The sequence below is a fragment of the Doryrhamphus excisus genome, chromosome 19, assembly GCF_030265055.1.
Source record: "Doryrhamphus excisus isolate RoL2022-K1 chromosome 19, RoL_Dexc_1.0, whole genome shotgun sequence".
NCBI classification, from domain to species: Eukaryota; Metazoa; Chordata; class Actinopteri; order Syngnathiformes; family Syngnathidae; genus Doryrhamphus; species Doryrhamphus excisus.
Genome location: NC_080484.1, coordinates 15884242 through 15906219, shown reverse-complemented (window position 1 = coordinate 15906219; position 21978 = coordinate 15884242). Strand labels below are relative to the sequence as shown.

The 21978-nt window shown below is 40.4% G+C and overlaps 1 protein-coding gene across 2 annotated transcripts in view; it reads right to left on the bottom strand.

The window, feature by feature from the left end:
- vps8 (VPS8 subunit of CORVET complex) overlaps positions 1-21978 on the bottom strand; it is a 40969-nt gene that overhangs the window by 18321 nt on the left and 670 nt on the right. The window contains exons 2-25 of one of the 2 annotated variants that reach the window (XM_058056647.1): positions 21830-21898; positions 21517-21647; positions 19467-19563; positions 19349-19381; positions 16835-16889; positions 16617-16741; positions 14959-15045; positions 13626-13693; positions 13314-13467; positions 13191-13250; positions 10923-11030; positions 9406-9486; positions 9029-9199; positions 8834-8908; positions 7491-7526; positions 7319-7409; positions 5964-6010; positions 5786-5875; positions 5541-5587; positions 3867-4089; positions 3707-3796; positions 2649-2700; positions 2539-2581; positions 453-525 (exon numbers count right to left, since the gene is read on the bottom strand). In XM_058056647.1, the coding sequence (XP_057912630.1) occupies positions 453-525; positions 2539-2581; positions 2649-2700; positions 3707-3796; positions 3867-4089; positions 5541-5587; positions 5786-5875; positions 5964-6010; positions 7319-7409; positions 7491-7526; positions 8834-8908; positions 9029-9199; positions 9406-9486; positions 10923-11030; positions 13191-13250; positions 13314-13467; positions 13626-13693; positions 14959-15045; positions 16617-16741; positions 16835-16889; positions 19349-19381; positions 19467-19563; positions 21517-21647; positions 21830-21898 (2106 nt within the window). Of the gene's footprint in view, positions 1-452; positions 526-2538; positions 2582-2648; positions 2701-3706; positions 3797-3866; positions 4090-5540; positions 5588-5785; positions 5876-5963; positions 6011-7318; positions 7410-7490; positions 7527-8833; positions 8909-9028; positions 9200-9405; positions 9487-10922; positions 11031-13190; positions 13251-13313; positions 13468-13625; positions 13694-14958; positions 15046-16616; positions 16742-16834; positions 16890-19348; positions 19382-19466; positions 19564-21516; positions 21648-21829; positions 21899-21978 lie in introns of those variants that run through there. The other variant, XM_058056648.1, reaches the window with a different exon arrangement.

Genomic DNA, 21978 nt, shown 5'->3' with positions numbered 1-21978 from the left:
TAACAGCATTGCTTGTTTGTTTCAGACCAGAAGCTAGATCAGATCTTAGTTCTAGCTAAGCTAGCACAATCACAGCCTGGCAAAATGTGTAAACAAAGATGCCAGAAAAGCAGAACGGCAATGCGATCGGACACTCTGGCATTGATTGGCTTAGCCTGTGAGAAGCTGTCCTCAATAGAGTTTGATTTTCATTCTAATGAGGGACAAAGTCCACTCAATGCAGGACGCATGCTTTTACTTTGAAATACAGGACCGTTCCTTTTTTCGAGGGAGTAATTTCAGGTGATGATGCCTTTTAATAAGTCAATTTTTTGTATATTTAAAAAAAAAAAATCCTGTAAAATACGCATTGTTGCTAAAGCATCTAATACTCAGTACATAGGTCAAGCATTCTCCAAAAAGACTCAAATCCCAACCAAACCAATGGGTCTGCATATCCGACAGGCAAGTACCTGAATCTTGATCTGGACCACAAGGTCCTCAGGGATGTTCCCGAGGGGATACGCCCTTCCTGCAAGACAGCAGCTAAATACAAAAAGAGAAATGCGTATGTGAAACAATCACATATAGACAAACAACCATTCACACTCACATTCATACCTATGGACAATTTGGAGTGGCTAATTAACCTAGCATGTTTTTGGAATGTGGGAGGAAACCGGAGTACCCGGAGAAAACCCACGCATGCACGGGGGAGAACATGCAAACTCCACACAGAGATGGCTAAGGATGATAATCATAATAATCATAATCATAATAGGAATGTAAAGGTGACTATAGGGGTGTTATCTCATGCGCATAGGGCTCTAAGTGTTTGCCCCCTTCCTGGTGTTTCATTCATTCATTTTCTACCGCTTATTCTCACGAGAGTCGAGCCAAAGGTGCTGGAGCCTATCCCAGCTGTCTTCGGGGTGAGAGGCGGGGTCCACCCTGGACTGGTGGCCAGCCAATCACAGGACACATATAGACAAACAACCATTCACACTCACATTCATACCTAATATGGACAATTTGGAGTGGCTAATTAAACTAGCATGTTTTTCTAGCATTTTTGGAATGTGGGAGGAAACCGGAGTACCCGGAGAAAAGCCACGCATGCACGGGGGAGAACATGTAAACTCCACACAGAGATGGCCGAGGGTGGAATTGAACCCTGGTCTCCTAGCTGTGAGGTCTGCGCGCTAACCACTCGACCACCATGCCGCCCTAAATGTACATTATTCATTCATTTTCTACCGCTTTTCCTCACAAGGGTCGCGGGGGGTGCTGGAGCCTATCCCAGCTGTCTTCGGGGTGAGAGGCGGGGTACACCCTGGACTGGTCGCCAGCCAATCACAGGGCACATATAGACAAACAACCATTCACACTCACATTCATACCTATGGACAATTTGGAGTGGCTAATTAACCTAGCATGTTTTTTTTGGAATGTCGGAGGAAACCGGAGTACCCGGAGAAAAGCCACGCATGCACGGGGGAGAACATGCAAACTCCACACAGAGATGGCTAAGGATGATAATCATAATAGGAATGTAAAGGTGACTATAGGGGTGTTATCTCATGCGCATAGGGCTCTAAGTGTTTGCCCCCTTCCTGGTGTTTCATTCATTCATTTTCTACCGCTTATTCTCACGAGAGTCGCGCCAAAGGTGCTGGAGCCTATCCCAGCTGTCTTCGGGGTGAGAGGTGGGGTACACCCTGGACTGGTGGCCAGCCAATCACAGGGCACATATAGACAAACAACCATTCACACTCACATTCATACCTATGGACAATTTGGAGTAGCTAATTAACCTAGCATGTTTTTGGAATGTGGGAGGAAACCGGAGTACCCGGAGAAAACCCACGCATGCACGGGGGAGAACATGCAAACTCCACACAGAGATGGCCGAGGGTGGAATTGAACCCTGGTCTCCTAGCTGTGAGGTCTGCGCGCTAACCACTCATCCACCGTGCCGCCCTAAATGTACATTATGTCCTGGAAAAAACATAGTTACTTTTACTGGTAACTAGTTACTTTTGTAGTAATTACTTTTTTGAGTAACATGCCATAACAACACTGGTTGTGACATGAGGAGCAAGGTTTTAATAATAATAATAATAATATTAATAATAATAATAATAATAATAATACATTTTATTTGTATAGCGCTTTTCAGAGTACTTGCTTTAGAGTAGAGAAAAAGAAATAAAAATAGAGTAAAACTAGAGTAAAAGATGCATTAAAACACAATATCCAAGAGCTAAAACAAGGCTAAAAACAGGGCGGGGCGCAGCAGTCAGGTATAAAAAGTTTAGACATTAAAAACTGATTTAAACGGGTGGGTTTTGAGTTTTAGACCTGCCCCTGCGACTTGAGATCATGTCTGTTGTAAATTGGCAGCGCACACATAAAAGTGACCGGACAGGACTTGGGACAAAGTCCAAGGAAGAGTCCATTCATGTTTTGGAGGATATGGATAAAGCCGTTTCTTGGAGCTGCGTGCTCATATCGGATGTGCAAGTGGACACGATATGGTAGAATCAGATCTCAGCTTACCTGATGTACACCAAAAGTTTGTTTCCCATCACCACTTCTTCAGCTACGACAAGAGAACAAAAACTGCTGTCAAAAGTTCTTCAACCAATCAAAAATGTACCCTGACTAACCTGTTAAGCTCCTCCCCTCCTGAAGTGGTGGGCCAATTACAGCAAAAAGTTTCTGAAACAAACAGTGAGAACCTGTTAACCTCCTATTGATCCTACTTAAGGTGACCGATTGATTGTTTGTTTTATTATATGGGCAAAAAAGGTGATATTGGACCAGGGGTGGGCAAACTACGGCCCGGGGGCCACATCCGGCCCGCCAAGTGTTTGAATACGGCCCGTCCAATCTTTCCAAAGTATTTCATTTAAAGTCAACATACAACCTGGCATCATGGCCTGAGCCAACCTTTTGATGGTTGTATCAATTTTGTTGTTTGACATGGTCTGTTGTTTACAAAGTGCTCCTGAAAAAAGAGACACAAGCACATAATAATAATAAAAATTAAAATAATAATAATTATATTATTATTATAACTACTATGATTATTATATTTATTATATTAATGCTAATTACTATATTAATTATATATAATAATATTGTTATATTTGCATATTTTACATAATAATAATATATTAATTATTATTTTAATTTTATTTTAATTATTATAATATTTTATTATTTTTTAAATATTTAAATATAAATATAAAATGATAATTAAAATAAAGAGACACAAGCACATAATAATAATAAAAATTAAAATAATAATTATTATATTATTATTATAGCTATTATGATTATTATATTTATTATATTGATGCTAATTATTATATTAATTATATATAATAATATTGTTATATTTGCATATTTTACATAATAATAATATAATAATTATTATTTTAATTCTATTTTAATTATTATAATATTTTATTATTTTTAAAATATTTAAATATAAAATAATAAATAATAATAGCAGATTGCATGACAATTTTACAGATACAATAATACCAGGTGGACTGTTACGTGTAAAATATATAGTCTGCCCCCCCCCGGAAATTTTGTTATATCAATGCGGCCCGCGAGTCAAAAAGTTTGCCCACCCCTGTATTGGACATTGGTGTTTTTAGGATGAACTGAAAGAAGAGGAACATTTTTGGACCCTGGCCACCCGGCGTGAACTTACCTCCATGGGTGTAATGTAGTCATTCATGCCGCTGTTGAACACATAGATCATACCATCGTAGAGCTGGTTTTCCCAACACACTTGAACGACCTTGAATAAAAGGGACGCAAATCGAATGTCAATCGAATGACGTGGATTTGGTTTTGTAAGAACAATGTACCTGTTGTATATCTAGTCTTGTGACATCCAGATGCACAATGCATCTCTCCAGGTTGTCCATCAAGCCACTGCAGTGATAATGCGCCAACAGATCCTTCATTAGCGGTGTTGGCAGCTGACCAAGGCGGTCCATGACAATATAGGACTCCAGTGATTCCAGGAAAACACCCTTAGCAACCACATTCTCCATGAGCCGGGCATAAAGTTGCTCGAATAGCAGGTCACTGAAACACAAGTGCACAGAAACACATGAATTATATTGTTTTGGGGAACAGTGGCATTCTTCTCCAGCAGAGGGAAATCATTGATTTGATTTAAATTGACCCCTTTGATGTAATTAGCACGTTAATGTTAGCATGCTAATACCTAGCATGATAGTGATAAATGTTTATATGTGACAACAGCAAAAAATGCTAGTATGCTAATGTCGGTATGCTAGCGATGGTGCGATGCTAGCATGCTAAAGTTAGCATGCTCGGACCGAGCATGATAGTGGTAAGTGTTTATATACTGGATGTGTCTTCCCATGACAATAAAAAAAATGCCAGTATGCTAATGTTGGTATGCTAGCATGCTAAAGTTAGCATGCTCAGACCGAGCATGATAGTGGTAAGTGTTTATATACTGGATGTGTTTACCCATGACAATCAAATAAAAAATGCTAGTATGCTAATGTTGGTATGCTAGCGATGGTGTAATGCTAGCATGCTAAAGTTAGCATGCTCAGACCGAGCATGATAATGGTATGTGTTTATATACTGTATGTGTCTACCCATGACAATCAAATAAAAAATGCTAGTATGCTAATGTTGGTATGCTAGCGATAGTGTAATGCTAGCATGCTAAAGTTAGCATGCTCAGACCGAGCATGATAATGGTATGTGTTTATATACTGTATGTGTCTACCCATGACAATCGAAAGAAAAAATGCTAGTATGCTAATGTTGGTATGCTAGCGATGGTGTAATGCTAGCATGCTAAAGTTAGCATGCTCAGACCGAGCATGATAATGGTATGTGTTTATATACTGTATGTGTCTACCCATGACAATCGAAAGAAAAAATGCTAGTATGCTAATGTTGGTATGCTAGCGATGGTGTAATGCTAGCATGCTAAAGTTAGCATGCTCAGACCGAGCATGATAATGGTGTTTATATACTGTATGTGTCTACCCATGAGAATTGAAAAAAAATGCTAGTATGCTAATGTTGGTATGCTAGTGATGCTAACATGCTAACGTTAGCACGGTAACACCTAGTATGTTAATGGTTACACAACAAGAGGTGAGGATGCAACTCACTCTTACGGCATAAAAACGACCACAAAGTGGAAGAAATGCATGTGATAAGCGCTACACATGACAGTGGAGTGAAGCGTGAACACATGCACACGCGTGTAAACACACACAGTTGTTGTAAATGAAGCTGTCACAAAACCGAATCAATATTTGTATCAAGAGTGAAAGTTATGCCTGAAAATAAGAAGCTGCTTTTCTCCCTTTTGTAGTCGGGAACTGATATTAGGCCGAGTTAATTAGGCCGCTTGGTCCTAGAAGTGGCACGCATGCCTCGGGTTGCTTGCTCTGTCTGCCATAATTGAGGTTTGCATTCATAGAATATACTTATATGAAGTAATTAAGTAAGAATATACTTACTTATTCATAGAATATACTTACGTTCTATGGAGCAGCAGGCAGAAATCTATCAGGACTGGAACAACATCCTGAATTAATTAAAAAAAATGTTTTAAGAAGGAAAATGCTGAACAAAAGTAAATTCATATACAATAAATGATATAGCGTTAAGTACGACATGTACTGTGCATGTGCTAAAACATCCACCAATAACAAAACAGAGTTGATTTGCGTCCAGCTGCATGATTAGCGCATAGTGTATACGTATAGACCCTGAATGCGCTTACATGAAAATGTTGCTCCATCACTTGAATTCTCCCCTGCTCCGGACACCTCTTTAGAGCATGTTCGGCAAACTGGAAGAGGATCTCTACCATCTACGGGAACAGGCAGAGGGATAATATCAAATTAGAACATGCTGGGGATAGGAGACAAACGCACGCGGCGTTGCTTTTGTGTGCATACCTTGTCACTAACGACTCTCTTTCTTTTCAAAGGTTCTCCATGCAGCCCTGGAGCAAAGCCATAGAAGGCACCGTCATATTTTCATTTGATACATTGTACATCAAAGCACCTGACAAAACGATGTAAATTGTGATCGGTTCCTGCTTGGTGGTTGTCAGTTTGATGCCTCACAGGGGGCGGACTTACCGCCGGGCAAACAGGCAATCCTAATTATTCATTCATTCATTCATTTTCTACCGCTTTTTCCTCACGAGGGTCGCGGGGGGTGCTGGAGCCTATCCCAGCTGTCTTCGGGCGTAAGGCGGGGTACACCCTAGACTGGTCGCCAGCCAATCACAGGGCACATATAGACAAACAACCATTCACACTCACATTCATACCTATGGACAATTTTGGAGTCGCCAATTAACCTAGCATGTTTTTGGAATGTTTTTGGAATGTTTTTGGAATGTGGGAGGAAACCGGAGTACCCGCCGTGCCGCCCCCTAATTATTCGTCGCCAGCCAATCACAGGGCACATATAGACAAACAACCATTCACACTCACAGTCATACCTATGGACAATTTTGGAGTCGCCAATTAACCTAGCATGTTTTTGGAATGTTTTTGGAATGTTTTTGGAATGTGGGAGGAAACCGGAGTACCCGCCGTGCCGCCCCCTAATTATTCGTCGCCAGCCAATCACAGGGCACATATAGACAAACAACCATTCACACTCACATTCATACCTATGGACAATTTTGGAGTCGCCAATTAACCTAGCATGTTTTTGGAATGTGGGAGGAAACCGGAGAAAACCCACGCATGCACGGGGAGAACATGCAAACTCCACACAGAGATGCCCGAGGGTGGAATTGAACCCTGGTCTCCTAGCTGTGAGGTCTGCGCGCTAACCCCTAGACCGCCGTGCCGCCCCCTAATTATTCGTCGCCAGCCAATCACAGGGCACATATAGACAAACAACCATTCACACTCACATTCATACCTATAGACAATTTGGAGTCGCTAATTAACCTAGCATGTTTTTGGAATGTGGGAGGAAACCGGAGTACCCGGAGAAAACCCACGCATGCACGGGTAGAACATGCAAACTCCACACAGAGATGCCCGAGGGTGGGATTGAACCCTGGTCTCCTAGCTGTGAGGTCTGCGCTGACCACCGTGCCGCCCCCTAATTATTCGTTATTTATTGAAATTCAAAAAGGTTACCCAAAAGAGGAAAAATAATATGTATTTCAGAATGATACATAGGTAAACAATTCAAAACTGTTTGAACACGGACACCCTTGACGCCCGTCCTCCAAATGTGGGGGGGTACCGGTTGACTACCGCAATATGATGAGCTTTGTACCCACCAAGCACAGCCTTCGCTGTTCCCTTGTGGAAGGACCAGGCCAGAGAGAGAGCTTCAACGAAATGCTCCTGCTTCAGTAGACAGTCGAGACGCTGCATAGACAGGCATGGAAGACTTTGTCAACGTTTGGTTAGCTAGCACAACAAACAACAGACTTGGAAAGAGTGAATTACCTCCCTCCAGGTTCTTAGAGTCATCATATGAGCAGACTGAAAAAAGATAGAAATTCAGGTACAAGGTATCTCGTAAACAGTAAACAGAACATACAACAACATATGTAGTTAACTATAAAAGTATCGGAATTGAACTATTGAACAGATCGACGGCTCTAATTATTAGATTTTGCTGTTGTGTTATTTCAGTTCCAGTGGGATAGGCTCCAGCATACACATAAATGTATCGCATAAAGAACCTGAAGATTAACTTGATTTACTTTTAAGGTAAGATAAGATAAGTACAGAATCAGTCAAGCAGTACAAAATACACAATATAAAAAAAATAAACAATATAAACAACCCAAGTATTAACAAATCAACAATTTTACCCAGAGTTATATACAAATACAGTTTTCAGATAATATGAAATGAGATAAAAATATATGACCAGTCTATGAGATCTTGCTAGTGAGTGAATATGAGGCATTATAGAAATACTTCACTTAGAACCAGGGGTCTCAAACACGCGGCCCGCGGGCCAAATATGGCCCGCAGGACACTAGTTTGAGGCCCCCGCCTTGATATGAAAGTTTATATGGATTGATATGATATGGATGCTGTATGGTATCATGTACCCAGAAAAAAATGATTACGTTTGATGTTAAAGGTTAAATAACTGTTAATAGTTATCCTCCCTATCCGTGTGGAAGTGGTAAGTTTATGGCTATTTAAGTTGAAAGGAAATAACTTGAAGGCTACCGTTTAGGTCGCTAGCTCTCTAGTTTGCGAGTTAGCATGTGTCTCAAGACCCTGCAGTTGCGCAATATGTTGTAAATAAAAAAGAGTATAAATGTGACTATAGTCGTGTTTTGTCATGTCTACAGGGCTCTAATAATGCTTTGTTCATTTTAATATGAAAAAAATCATTTGTCTACCCACCAACTATATGTGGTTTCTTAAGTTTTATTATTTGCCGTTTTTTAATTATTATTATTATATTTATTTATTTATTTCTGATTGATTGATTTTCTTTATTCTTGATTTGTTTATTTATTTTTCATCTTATTTTGTGTAGAAAAATAAAAAATAAGATATTTGAGAACAGTGGAATGTTTTATCAGAGCTTTTCTTGTAGAAAATTGGAAGTTTTTAAAAAAAATTTGTGTTTAATAAATGCGTTTTTTGGGGGAAAACCTGATGCGGCTCACCAGTCTCACCCAGACCCGAGCTCCAGTGGCCCCCAAGTAAATTGAGTTTGAGACCCCTGACTTAGAACTTAATATATTGCACTTGGATGGCTTTTGACAAAGCTATCAAACAACACAAACCACAAATTCCAGATATAAGAGAACATTTAGTACCTTGGTTCCCAAACAGACAATCTGTCCTGCGTAGCTTGAAACAGACTGGTAGCAAGCTTTTTCTCCAACTAGGGCCTGGAATACAAAGATGCCGTGGAAAAACACTTAGGTTGAATACAAACGTATGCCACTGATAGTACTGATACTTCATTTGGTGTGTTGGCTATTCCAAGGGTAAATCACTAAAACTCTCACCAGAGCCTGGGAGACGTTCCCTCCTGTGGCCAGCGATTTGAAATGGCGGCTGTTGTAGACCAGTTGCACCTGCTCCAGGTCCACAATTTCCAAAATCTCCTGACTGGGACGGTCGACGACGTGCAGCTTTTCATGACTGTCGACCATCACCAACGTGCGACTGTTAATCCACTACAAACAAAAAGTGATACAGAGTGAAAGATAATAAATGCATAAAAAAAATAAATACGGTACTATCCCGATCACAACGTTAAGAGCAGTTGAAAAAACTTTATGTTCTCAAATGTTCTCAAACTAGGGGTGTCCCTTGGTTGCAGAAGCTTGGAGCTACATATGTGAATTTGAGTCCGACACCCCCGGACTAGGAGGATACTTACATTCAAGCTGATGATGTCACAGCTGAGATGAATTTGCCGTTGTTTGATGACGTGGACCGCACCCATTTCCTCTCTTTTAATCTGGACAAAGTAGCAGAGGGAACCAAACGTGAACAGTCAAGGTTGGTTTCAGAGAAGTGGGCTGAAGTGTTATGACGCAAGTTACCTCGAATTATTTCCGATGGAAAATATATATTTTAGTTTTGGAATGGAGGTAATACTATACTGTAATGGATTCATCCATTTTCTATGCTGCTTATTTGTTCGTGAATTCCACCTCTTTTTCTTTGAAGATCAAACACCCCCTTACAGAGGGCCCCCCAGTTTGTGAACCCCATAAAAACAATGATCATAATACTTAATACATACTTCCACTGTTATTAGTGCACTTGTTCGGATCATTATTAGCGTCTTTTCCTCTCCTATTTCCCCTACAACCGGGGTTGCCAAACTTTATCAACCCAGGGCCCACTTGAAAAAAAAAAATGTCGAATTAATCTAATTAATTCTCATACTTTTCATAACTGCATCCAAGACCAGAGAGCTACGTTCCGATCATAAACTGTACAAGGTTCCGAAAATATTGTGATAGGTTATTACTTAGGCCTAAATATTTTTTTTTTTAAATCGTGCAATAACTATTTAACAACAAAAATAAATTCATTCATTCATTCATTCATTTTCTACCGCTTTTTCCTCACGAGGGTCGCGGGGGGTGCTGGAGCCTATCCCAGCTGTCTTCGGGCGAGAGGTCGGGCCAGTCGGTAGAAAAGCGGTAGAAAATGAATGAATGAATGAACATAATAATGCTATGTTATATGTGTTTCTACAATTGAAAGCGGCTAGAAATTTTGCTACGCTAATGTTAGCATGCTAACACCCCAGCATGATATGCAATGTAGCTGGAAGGCTAAAGGTCCTGAATGGGTTGAGAAATGTGAAGGAGCTAGAACTCAATTCGTTCATTCATTTTCTACCGCTTATCCTCATGAGGGTCACGGGTATGCTGGAGCCTATCCCAGGTGGGGTACACCCTGGACTGGTCGCCAGCCAATCACAGGGCACATATAGACAAACAACCATTCACACTCACATTCATACCTATGGACAATTTGGAGTGGCTAATTAACCTAGCATGTTTTTGGAATGTGGGAGGAAACCGGAGTACCCGGAGAAAACCCACGCATGCACGGGGAGAACATGCAAACTCCACACAGAGATGGCCGAGGGTGGGGATTGAACCCTTGTCTCCTAGCTGTGAGGTCTGCGCGCTAACCACGAGACCACCGTGCCGCCCACAAAAATAAATTCAAAAATAATATTTCCAAAAATGAATATATTTTTAAATGACCTCTCATGGCTCACCAGGGGACCGCAGCCCACACTTTGGGAATCACTGCCCTACAACAAAGCTCTTTCAATTCACTCCACCAACCCAAAAACAGGTACTATTCACAGGTACAATACCATACATGAAAATATCCATCTTTGTATTTGAAGCTTGTAATATAAAGTACCATGAGAAACTGGACGGTATCTCCTTTACAAAAAGCCAAGATTGGGTTAACAGCTGCTTCAGCGCCGACAAACTGCCAGGCCAGTTGAGGAACGCTGGATGGATGGGACTAAAAGGAGAGAGAGAGCACATGATAAAAGATGTACTACTGTAGTACTTTGACAGTTGTAGGGTTAAAGGAAAAGTGCACTTTTAAAAAAAAAATCCCCATCATTCACAATCTTTTGGATACATGAACACATCTTTCTCTTTTCTGTGCTTTCTAAAGCCGACAAAAAACAGGTAAAAAGAGACAGGTAAGAATGCATGGATTTTCTATCCATGACGTGCTATACTTTTATTGTTTAGGGAACTTCCTTCCTGGGTGCATTGATTTCACGTAGCAGCATATAGAAAGGAACGCTACACCTAGCCTCACAAACAAAAAGCTCCAATATGTAGCGTCACCTTTGGCTAGCGGACATAGTAGTGGTTTTCTATCCATGACGTGCTATACTTTTATTGTTTAGGGAACTTCCTTCCTGGGTGCATTGATTTCACGTAGCAGCATAGAAAGGAACGCTACACCTAGCCTCACAAACAAAAAGCTCCAATATGTAGCGTCACCTTTGGCTAGCGGACATAGTAGTGGTTTTCTATCCATGACGTGCTATACTTTTATTGTTTAGGGAACTTCCTTCCTGGGTGCATTGATTTCACGTAGCAGCATATAGAAAGCGACGCTACACCTAGCCTCACAAACAAAAAGCTCCAATATGTAGCGTCACCTTTGGCTAGCGGACATAGTGGTTTTCTATCCATGACGTGCTATACTTTTATTGTTTAGGGAACTTCCTTCCTGGGTGCATTGATTTCACGTAGCAGCATACGTAGAAAGGAACGCTACACCTAGCCTCACAAACAAAAAGCTCCAATATGTAGCGTCACCTTTGGCTAGCGGACATAGTGGTTTTCTATTCATGATGTGCTATACTTTTATTGTTTAGGGAACTTCCTTCCTGGGTGCATTGATTTCACGTAGCAGCATAGAAAGGAACGCTACACCTAGCCTCACAAACAAAAAGCTCCAATATGTAGCGTCACCTTTGGCAAGCGGACATAGTGGTTTTCTATCCATGACGTGCTATACTTTTATTGTTTAGGGAACTTCCTTCCTGGGTGCATTGATTTCACGTAGCAGCATAGAAAGCGACGCTACACCTAGCCAAACAAACAAAAAGCTCCAATATGTAGCGTCACCTTTGGCTAGCGGACATAGTAGTGGTTTTCTATCCATGACGTGCTATACTTTTATTGTTTAGGGAACTTCCTTCCTGGGTGCATTGATTTCACGTAGCAGCATAGAAAGCGACGCTACACCTAGCCAAACAAACAAAAAGCTCCAATATGTAGCGTCACCTTTGGCTAGCGGACATAGTAGTGGTTTTCTATACATGACGTGCTATACTTTTATTGTTTAGGGAACTTCCTTCCTGGGTGCATTGATTTCACGTAGCAGCATAGAAAGCGACGCTACACCTAGCCTCACAAACAAAAAGCTCCAATATGTAGCGTCACCTTTGGCTAGCGGACATAGTGGTTTTCTATCCATGACGTGCTATACTTTTATTGTTTAGGGAACTTCCTTCCTGGGTGCATTGATTTCACGTAGCAGCATAGAAAGCGACGCTACACCTAGCCAAACAAACAAAAAGCTCCAATATGTAGCGTCACCTTTGGCTAGCGGACATAGTAGTGGTTTTCTATACATGACGTGCTATACTTTTATTGTTTAGGGAACTTCCTTCCTGGGTGCATTGATTTCACGTAGCAGCATAGAAAGCGACGCTACACCTAGCCTCACAAACAAAAAGCTCCAATATGTAGCGTCACCTTTGGCTAGCGGACATAGTGGTTTTCTATCCATGACGTGCTATACTTTTATTGTTTAGGGAACTTCCTTCCTGGGTGCATTATTTAGCGTTACCTTTGACTTGTGGACTAGTGAGGCTTTGTGAGCCAGCTAGTCGCGAGCCGCTGCGGTGTGGCAAGGTGTCACTACGCCAGAAACGTAGTTCTTAGGCGTAAGAATCATTCATAACAATAATAATGATGTGCTTCATATGCAGCTCACATGATGGAAGGTTGGAGGTTTTTTTTTTCCAAACGGCTTTCTAGGTGGAATAGCTGTTCTTAACTGCCTCTTTTTATCCGTTTTGATATCTTTAGAAGACCCTTTTTCCACAACCAAGACTAATAAAGAGCATGTGAAGAGCTAAATAATACAGACCATGCTGTAGGGGAAGGTCACCCAAACTTTCAGGGAGGGCTTCAGTCCGATAACCAGAATCTGATGAAAGTCAAATAAATTATTATTGAAATGTATAACAGGAAATGAAAATCACGGGTGTACCTTTGTGAGGGAAGCCAAAGCCAGTAGATAATAATTTGTTATGGGGTGGTCAGTGAAGTCGGGAGGTGTACGCAATGGTTCAATACAGCAAACTTCCCCTTTAGAACCGCTGAAGAGACATCTGGAGTCGCAGGAACGCATGCCCATGACTCTCCTGGGAAAAAGAAGGATTCCATTAGATCTGCTTCTTTTCAAACACGGGGAATCGAGCATTCACGTCATGTCATTTTCTTGTGTGTTCAATATAAACAAACCGAGTTCCAACACATCATCCAACTCAATGTGTTCTGTTCAATGGAAAAGTAGGCTTACCTGAAAGCCAGCTCAAAAACCGATCCGCCACTGTCACTGCACACTGCGAGAGTTGGGTCGTCTGTGAACTGGGGACATGGACCAAAACAAAGACCAGAGACCAAAATAAGATTGCTTTCTCTTTTTTTAAATTGTGTGTTTTGACTCACAGGCCACGTTGGGTTAAAAAAAAAAATGTAATGGCGGTGTGTATATACTGTATAACAGAAGGACATTCTTGCTCACAGTGCGACAAAAAACAAAAACACATCCATGCTGAGGTAACGCATCGGATAAATCAACTACTACTACATGGGTGTTAAAGCACAACTCGACACTAAAAAAATACACGTTTTTTAATACTATTGTTATTTCCGAATGCCTGCAAGGTATGCTGGGTATTCCGGCATCAAAAACAACATGAACTATGTACAATAATACATTCGCTATCAAGACTATTTTTGTATTCTCGTCCATTCTCCTGTGGCCCAGTAGTACACCTGAGTGAAGAACCTTTTTTATTATTTTTTTTCCCTTTATTTGGGCAAATATGGGAAACATTACAGTGCATTTCTTACATGAATCAAAATATAACTTTCCATTATTTACATTTGTATTCAACTATCTGATCCCAAGCCCAAAAGGAGTAGGCTGAAGCAAAAGCTTATAAATGCCTACCCCTTTTTACAGGATATAATCATGTTCATGCCACTGTCTTGTTTCCCCTGTTATTATTATCATTGTAATATTATTATTATTATTATCATTATTATCATTATTGTTATAATCTTTATCATTATTACCATCATTATAATCATCATTAATATTACCATAAAAAATTTTGGGATTTTTTATTTTTTTATTTTTAATTATTTAATTTTACAGACTTCATTGCTTCTTGTAGAGTGTAGAGATTCCATCTGTTATTTACTGAAATCTGCAGTCTTTGTGTGTCAATTTATTAGCCCACTTTTTTTGTGACATTTACTTATTTTCTGGATTACATGTGTCTAATCTTATGCATTAAAAAAACAAGAACTTGAGACTGTGTCTGGACAGGTGACCAACCCAAATATCAGTTTCTTCTTGTTAAACCCTACCTGAGGTTTTTTAGACGTGTTTATTAGTTTGTGTGTGTCTAGTCTTGTGCATTAGGAAGCAAGGTTTTAGGTCTGTGCTCAAACCCATTTTTGAAGCAATGACGTCTTGCTGTCCATTATTACTATTAAAATACCATTCCCACTTATATATTTATAATCAGACACTTATCTTGTACTGTGTCACATTTCATTGAATTTACAACTAAATTAAATTCAGTAGTGCCACCAATGTAGACAGCCTTGATGTGACATACCTTCACATGCAGAATCGCTGTCCCCGGAGGGTGTGCATCGGTGATAGTCCGCAGGAGTTTCCCATTGGCTAGATCCCACATAGTCATCTAAAAATAAGGCGGGGGGGGGGGGGGGGGGGGGGGGGGGGGCAAACGAACCAAGATTATTCAAGTTTGCTTAAATATGTTACATACTGTTGGGAACATTCTTCGATATGCATAAAAATGCCAGCCATGATGAGTTAGTACAGGGGTGGGCAAACTACGGCCCCGGGGGCCACATCCGGCCCGCCAAGTGTTTCAATATGGCCCGCCTGTTTTTTCCAAAGTATTTCATTTAAAGGTCAACACATAACCTGGCATCGTGGCTTGGGGCCAACTTTTTGATGGTTGAGGTAGCTGCTTTATCAATTTGGTTATTTGATGTGGTCTGTTGTTTACAAATACTCCTGGAAAAAGGAGCACAAGCACAATAATAATAATAATAATAATAATAATAATAATAATAATAATAATAATAATAATAATAATAATAATAATATTAATAATAATAATATTAATAATAATAATATTAATAATAATAATATTAATAATAATAATAATAATGTTGTCAATAATGATAATAATACTACTATTATATTAATATTGTTGTTAATAATATTAATATAATAATGGTAGTAATATTATTACTACCATTATATGATAATATAAACTATCATTATATGATAATACTACTATTATATTAATATTGTTGTTAATAATATTAATATAATAATGGTAGTAATATTATTATTATTAACAAAATAATAATAATAATATAATAACATTACTATAACTAATAATAATAATTCTAATAAAAATAACAATAATAATAATAATAATAATAATAATAATAATAATAATAATAATATTAATAATAATAATATTAATAATAATAATATTAATAATAATAATAATAATGTTGTCAATAATGATAATAATACTACTATTATATTAATATTGTTGTTAATAATATTAATATAATAATGGTAGTAATATTATTACTACCATTATATGATAATATAAACTATCATTATATGATAATACTACTATTATATTAATATTGTTGTTAATAATATTAATATAATAATGGTAGTAATATTATTATTATTAACAAAATAATAATAATAATATAATAACATTACTATAACTAATAATAATAATTCTAATAAAAATAACAATAATAATAATAATAATAATAATAATACATTTATAACACACTTTACATCAAATAAATGATTTCAAAGTGCACATATAGCAGATTGCATGACACTTTTACATGTAAAATATGTGTAAAAATATAGGTGTAAAAATGGACTGTTACGTGTAAAATACTACATAATCCCCCCCGTCAATTTTGTTAAATTAATGCGGCCCGCGAGTCAAAAATTTTGCCCACCCCTGAGTTAGTATCTTGAAGTGATGTCATCAGGGTACGATCACTCAGGTAAACAAACATGGCGGCGTACGAGACAGAGGATTTATAGTGTTTATAGTGTAGATTTGAAAATAAAAAAGAGACGTTTTTGAACATGGACACAAGCCTTAAGAGGAAGATTTGGTCGCCTTGAAAACACAGACTAAATGTAAAGTAGTCTGGAATTGCTTATCATTCAATTATTGAGTGGTTTGGATAGTACCTGCCCTTTGGCAAATCCGCACAGAAGTCTCGAACAGTCGTTGTTGATGCTGAGGGCAGAAATAGCTCCAAACTCTGCTCCAGTTACTTTGTTACTCAGACAGAGTCGTAAAGCCTGGTTGGTATCTGGACAGAAGGATGAAAGACCGCGTTTATCAGGGAAGTCAGGCTCGGGAATGCACGAATTAAAGAGGCCCACCCGACATTGACATGTCTTACCAAAGACCAGAGCCAGACCATGAGATGTTCCCACCACAATCACACCTGCAACCGTCTACAAACAGGAGGTAAATACATAAAAGCGTTAGGTCAAGAAAGACTCCATTAAGTATAATTAACTCCAAAGCACAGACTCCATTAAGCCAATTAACACCACAATCTTCATTAAGCATTATAATCAAATTGACCCATTCATTCATTTTCTACCGCTTATCCTCACCAGGGTCACAGGGGGTGCTGGAGCCTATCCCAGCTGTCTTGGGGCGAGAGGCGGGGTACACCCTGTACTGGACCGGTGGCCAGCCAATCACAGGGCACATATAGACAAACAACCATTCACACTCACATTCATACCTATGGACAATTTGGAGTGGCTAATTAACCTAGCATGTTTTTGGAATGTGGGAGGAAACCGGAGTACCCGGAGAAAACCCACGCATGCACGGGGAGAACACGGGTGGGATTGAACACGGGTTTCCTAGCTGTGAGGTCTGCGCACTAACCACTCGCTCGCCGTGCAGCCAAAATTGACCCAATGAAGTATAATTTTTTTATAATTTTTTTTTTTTTACTTTTATTTATTTAATATTAAATACAACAATTTTTTTATTATTATATTATTTTATTCATTCATTCATTTTCTACCGCTTTTTCCTCACAAGGGTCGCGGGGGTGCTGGAGCCTATCCCAGCTGTCTTGGTGCGAGAGGCGGGGTACACCCTGGACTGGACTGGTGGCCAGCCAATCACAGGGCACATATAGACAAACAACCATTCACACTCACATTCATACCTATGGACAATTTGGAGTGGCTAATTAACCTAGCATGTTTTTTTGGAATGTGGGAGGAAACCGGAGTACCCGGAGAAAACCCACGCATGCACGGGGAGAACATGCACACAGAGGGTGGGATTGAACTCGGGTTTCCTAGCTGTGAGGTCTGCGCGCTAACCACTCGCCCGCCGTGCAGCCAAAATTGACCCAATGAAGTATAATTTTTTTATAAAGTTTTTTTTTTTACTTTTATTTATTTAATATTAAATACAACATATTTTTTTTTATTATATTGTTTTATATTTAAAAAAAAAATTATTTTTTTTTTACTTGGATAATCTCTCATTTATGGTGGTTAAATAGTTCCACTCCACAAAGTATTATTCTTTATGTATAAATGGAATATTTTCATATAGAAAACCCATTCATGTCTTCTAAATACAGTTAACATTAGTAGAGCCCACTAGACATGAAATAGCACCTCGCCAGTAACCTTTGTACTCATAATAAGAGAAAATAAGACACGTGAGAGACCGGAGTTCAATTCCACCCTCACGCCATCTCGTCATTGTCCGGCTGCAGAAGCCAAGTTGCTTTCACCGTGAGGTCACCAACATATGGCCGGATATTCTCCTATAGCAGAATTCAGGCTAACATTTATCACCAAAACATTTGTCATTCTCTCACCGTGGTTTGCTGGAGTCCTAAAGCTTTTGAAATGACTTTTCCGAACTGACAGATCTCAATCTCTTATGTTTTAAGGAGGGCTGGTAATCACAGGAAAATGAAAATATTATATAAGTTGTTTTGTCACTGACTAATATTTGAATTTATTTGACGATCAGAAACATTTAAGTGTGATAAACATGCAAAAATGAAATCAGAAGGCGCTAATAATACTTTTTCACAGCACTGTATGTGAACTTGGGCGGCACGGTGGTCTAGGGGTTAGCGCACAGACCTCACAGCTAGGAGACCAGGGTTCAATTCCACCCTCGGGCATCTCTGTGCGGAGTTTGCATGTTCTCCCCGTGCATGCGTGGGTTTTCTCCGAGTACTCCGGTTTCCTCCCACATTCCAAAAACATGCTAGGTTAATTGGCGACTCCAAATTGTCCATAGGTATGAATGTGAGTGTGAATGGTTGTTTGTCTATGTGTGCCCTGTGATTGGCTGGCCACCAGTCCAGAGTGTACCCCGCCTCTCACCCCGAAGACAGCTGGGATAGGCTCCAGCACCTTTGGTGCGACTCTCGTGAGAATAAGCGGTAGAAAATGAATGAATGAAACATCAGGAAGGGGGCAAACACTTAGAGCCCTATGCGCATGAGATAACACCCCTATAGTCACCTTTACATTCCTATTATGATTATGATTATTATGATTATCATCCTTAGCCATCTCTGTGTGGAGTTTGCATGTTCTCCCCGTGCATGCGTGGGTTTTCTCCGGGTACTCCGGTTTCCTCCCACATTCCAAAAACATGCTAGGTTAATTAGCCACTCCAAATTGTCCATAGGTATGAATGTGAGTGTGAATGGTTGTTTGTCTATGTGTGCCCTGTGATTGGCTGGCGACTAGTCTAGGGTGTACCCCGCCTTACGCCCGAAGACAGCTGGGATAGGCTCCAGCAGAATGACCTTTTGAGACCGAGACATGCAAACAATTAAACAAGCCTTCCATTTTAGGAAGCGTCACAATCTGTTATTATAATCACTATGGAAAGCAAAGTTCATGCTTACTATGGCAGTCGGTAATCCGGCATCCACTTTGTCCTGTGGAAAGAAGGAACACGGTCAACGTTATCGGCCCTGCTTGAAACCAGGCGTGAGTAAGCGTGGGTGTGTGTGGAAGTATTACAGCAGCCGAGACGATCTGTGCCGAGATGCCCTGAAGCATGCTGTGCTGAAGAACTGATCCATGAACTGCCGCTTTAAGATCCACGGCCCTCTTCTTCCTTCAAAGATATAGACAACACGTTCCCTTGAAATGGCCGACTTAATTGATACTTAATTGATTTACCTTACAAGTACAGCTAAATGGTTTTGCACCGCTTTGTGTTCAAAACAACTTGAAAAGTCTGAATGGATTTGAATGAAATTTTCAGGAAGTGGCGGGAATTGAATATTGGGAGTGGTCCACAATTTTCCCCAAATTTGCGCTTTCATAAAACTGCTATTACCTGCTACTACGTCCATATTTCTCAACGGTTTCGACCCATCCAACAAAGTCGGGACATTCATGCTAGTTCTAGCTAGTTCTAGCTCCGAGTGGTTAGCAGGCAGTCCTCACGGCTAGGAAACCCGAGTTCAATCCCGCCCTCGGCCATGTCTGTGTGGAGTTTGCATGTTCTCCCCGTGCATGCGTGGGTTTTCTCCGGGTACTCCGGTTTCCTCCCACATTCCAAAAAACATGCTAGGTTAATTAGCCACTCCAAATCGCCCATAGGTATGAATGTGAGTGTGAATGGTTGTTTGTCTATATGTGCCCTGGGATTGGCCGGCCACCAGTCCAGGGTGTACCCCACCTGGGATAGGCTCCAGCATACCCGTGACCCTCATGAGGATAAGCGGTAGAAAATGAATGAACGAATTGAGTTCTAGCTCCTCTAGACATTTAGCCTTCCAGCTACATTGCATATCATGCTGGGGTGTTAGCATGCTAACATTAGCGTAGCAAAATTTCTATCCGCTTTCAATTGTAGAAACACATATAACATAGCATTATTATGTTCATTCATTCATTCATTTTCTACCGCTTTTCTACCGACTGGTGGCCAGCCAATCACAGGGCACATATAGACAAACAACCATTCACACTCACATTCATACCTATGGACAATTTGGAGTGGCTAATTAACCTAGCATGTTTTTGGAATGTGGGAGGAAACCGGAGTACCCGGAGAAAACATGCAAATTCCACACAGAGATGGGAGAGAGAGGGTGGGATTGAACACAGGTCTCCTAGCTGTGATGTCTGGGCGCTAACCACTCAACCGTGCAGCCTTGCATTACTAAGATTCATTCATTCATTCATTTTCTACCGCTTTTCCTCACGAGGGTCGCAGGGGTGCTGGAGCCTATCCCAGCTGTCTTCGGGCGAGAGGCGGGGTACACCCTGGACTGGTGGCCAGCCAATCACAGGGCACATATAGACAAACAACCATTCACACTCACATTCATACCTATGGACAATTTGGAGTCGCTAATTAACCTAGGGCAGCACGGTGGTCGAGTGGCTAGCGCACAGACCTCACAGCTAGGAGACCAGGGTTCAATTCCACCCTCGGCCATCTCTGTGTGGAGTTTGCATGTTCTCCCCGTGCATGCGTGGGTTTTCTCCGGGTACTCCGGTTTCCTCCCACATTCCAAAAACATGCTAGGTTAATTAGCCACTCCAAATTGTCCATAGGTATGAATGTGAGTGTGAATGGTTGTTTGTCTATATGTGCCCTGTGATTGGCTGGCGACCAGTCCAGGGTGTACCCCGCCTCTCGCCCGAAGACAGCTGGGATAGGCTCCAGCACCCCCGCGACCCTCGTGAGGAAAAAGCGGTAGAAAATGAATGAATGAATGAATAATTAACCTAGCATGTTTTTGGAATGTGGGAGGAAACCGGAGTACCCGGAGAAAACATGCAAACTCCACAGTTTGGAGATGGGAGAGAGAGGGTGGGATTGAACACAGGTCTCCTAGCTGTGATGTCTGGGCGCTAACCACTCAACCGTGCAGCCTTGCATTACTATGATATTAAAGTATAAAATGTATAGCTACTTTCCACATGATCATGTAAGATGATCCATGAAAACATGGACCTTTCCAAATTAGCACGTTTTCCTTTTTTTTTATTATTATTATTCCGAGTCGTGCTGAAGTGTATATGAACTCTGTGTGTGTACGCGCATGCGTACCGTTTAAGTAGCGCTGGGTCCCCGCTGTCAGAGCTAGCAAGAGAAGCGGTGTCGCAGGAATGAGCATCAACATTTTCAGTATTCAGAAGGCAGGTATCCTCCAGCACAAATGCTTCCTCCTCGTCCTCCAGCTGCAGTCACATCCAAACACAAAAACACATAAGTGGCATGGCAACAAATGACTTTCATTCCTACCAAATCCCTGTCAAGCATGCAGGTTTTGAGATACAGAATGGGAGGAGTCATAACATCGTGTATAAAATCCATTCATCGCAGTCAGAAGGTCAGAAGCGGATGAAACCGGATACTCGACCTCATTGAGGATGCTTTCCAAGGTAGGCGGTGTGTCCACTTGGGGAATGTCAAATTCCTTATCGTCAATCTAAGGAAAGAAAACATCATTATTACAAAGGACGGGAATCCAAAATCGGTTCACAAGTGTTTCAATTCCCAGGAATTTTC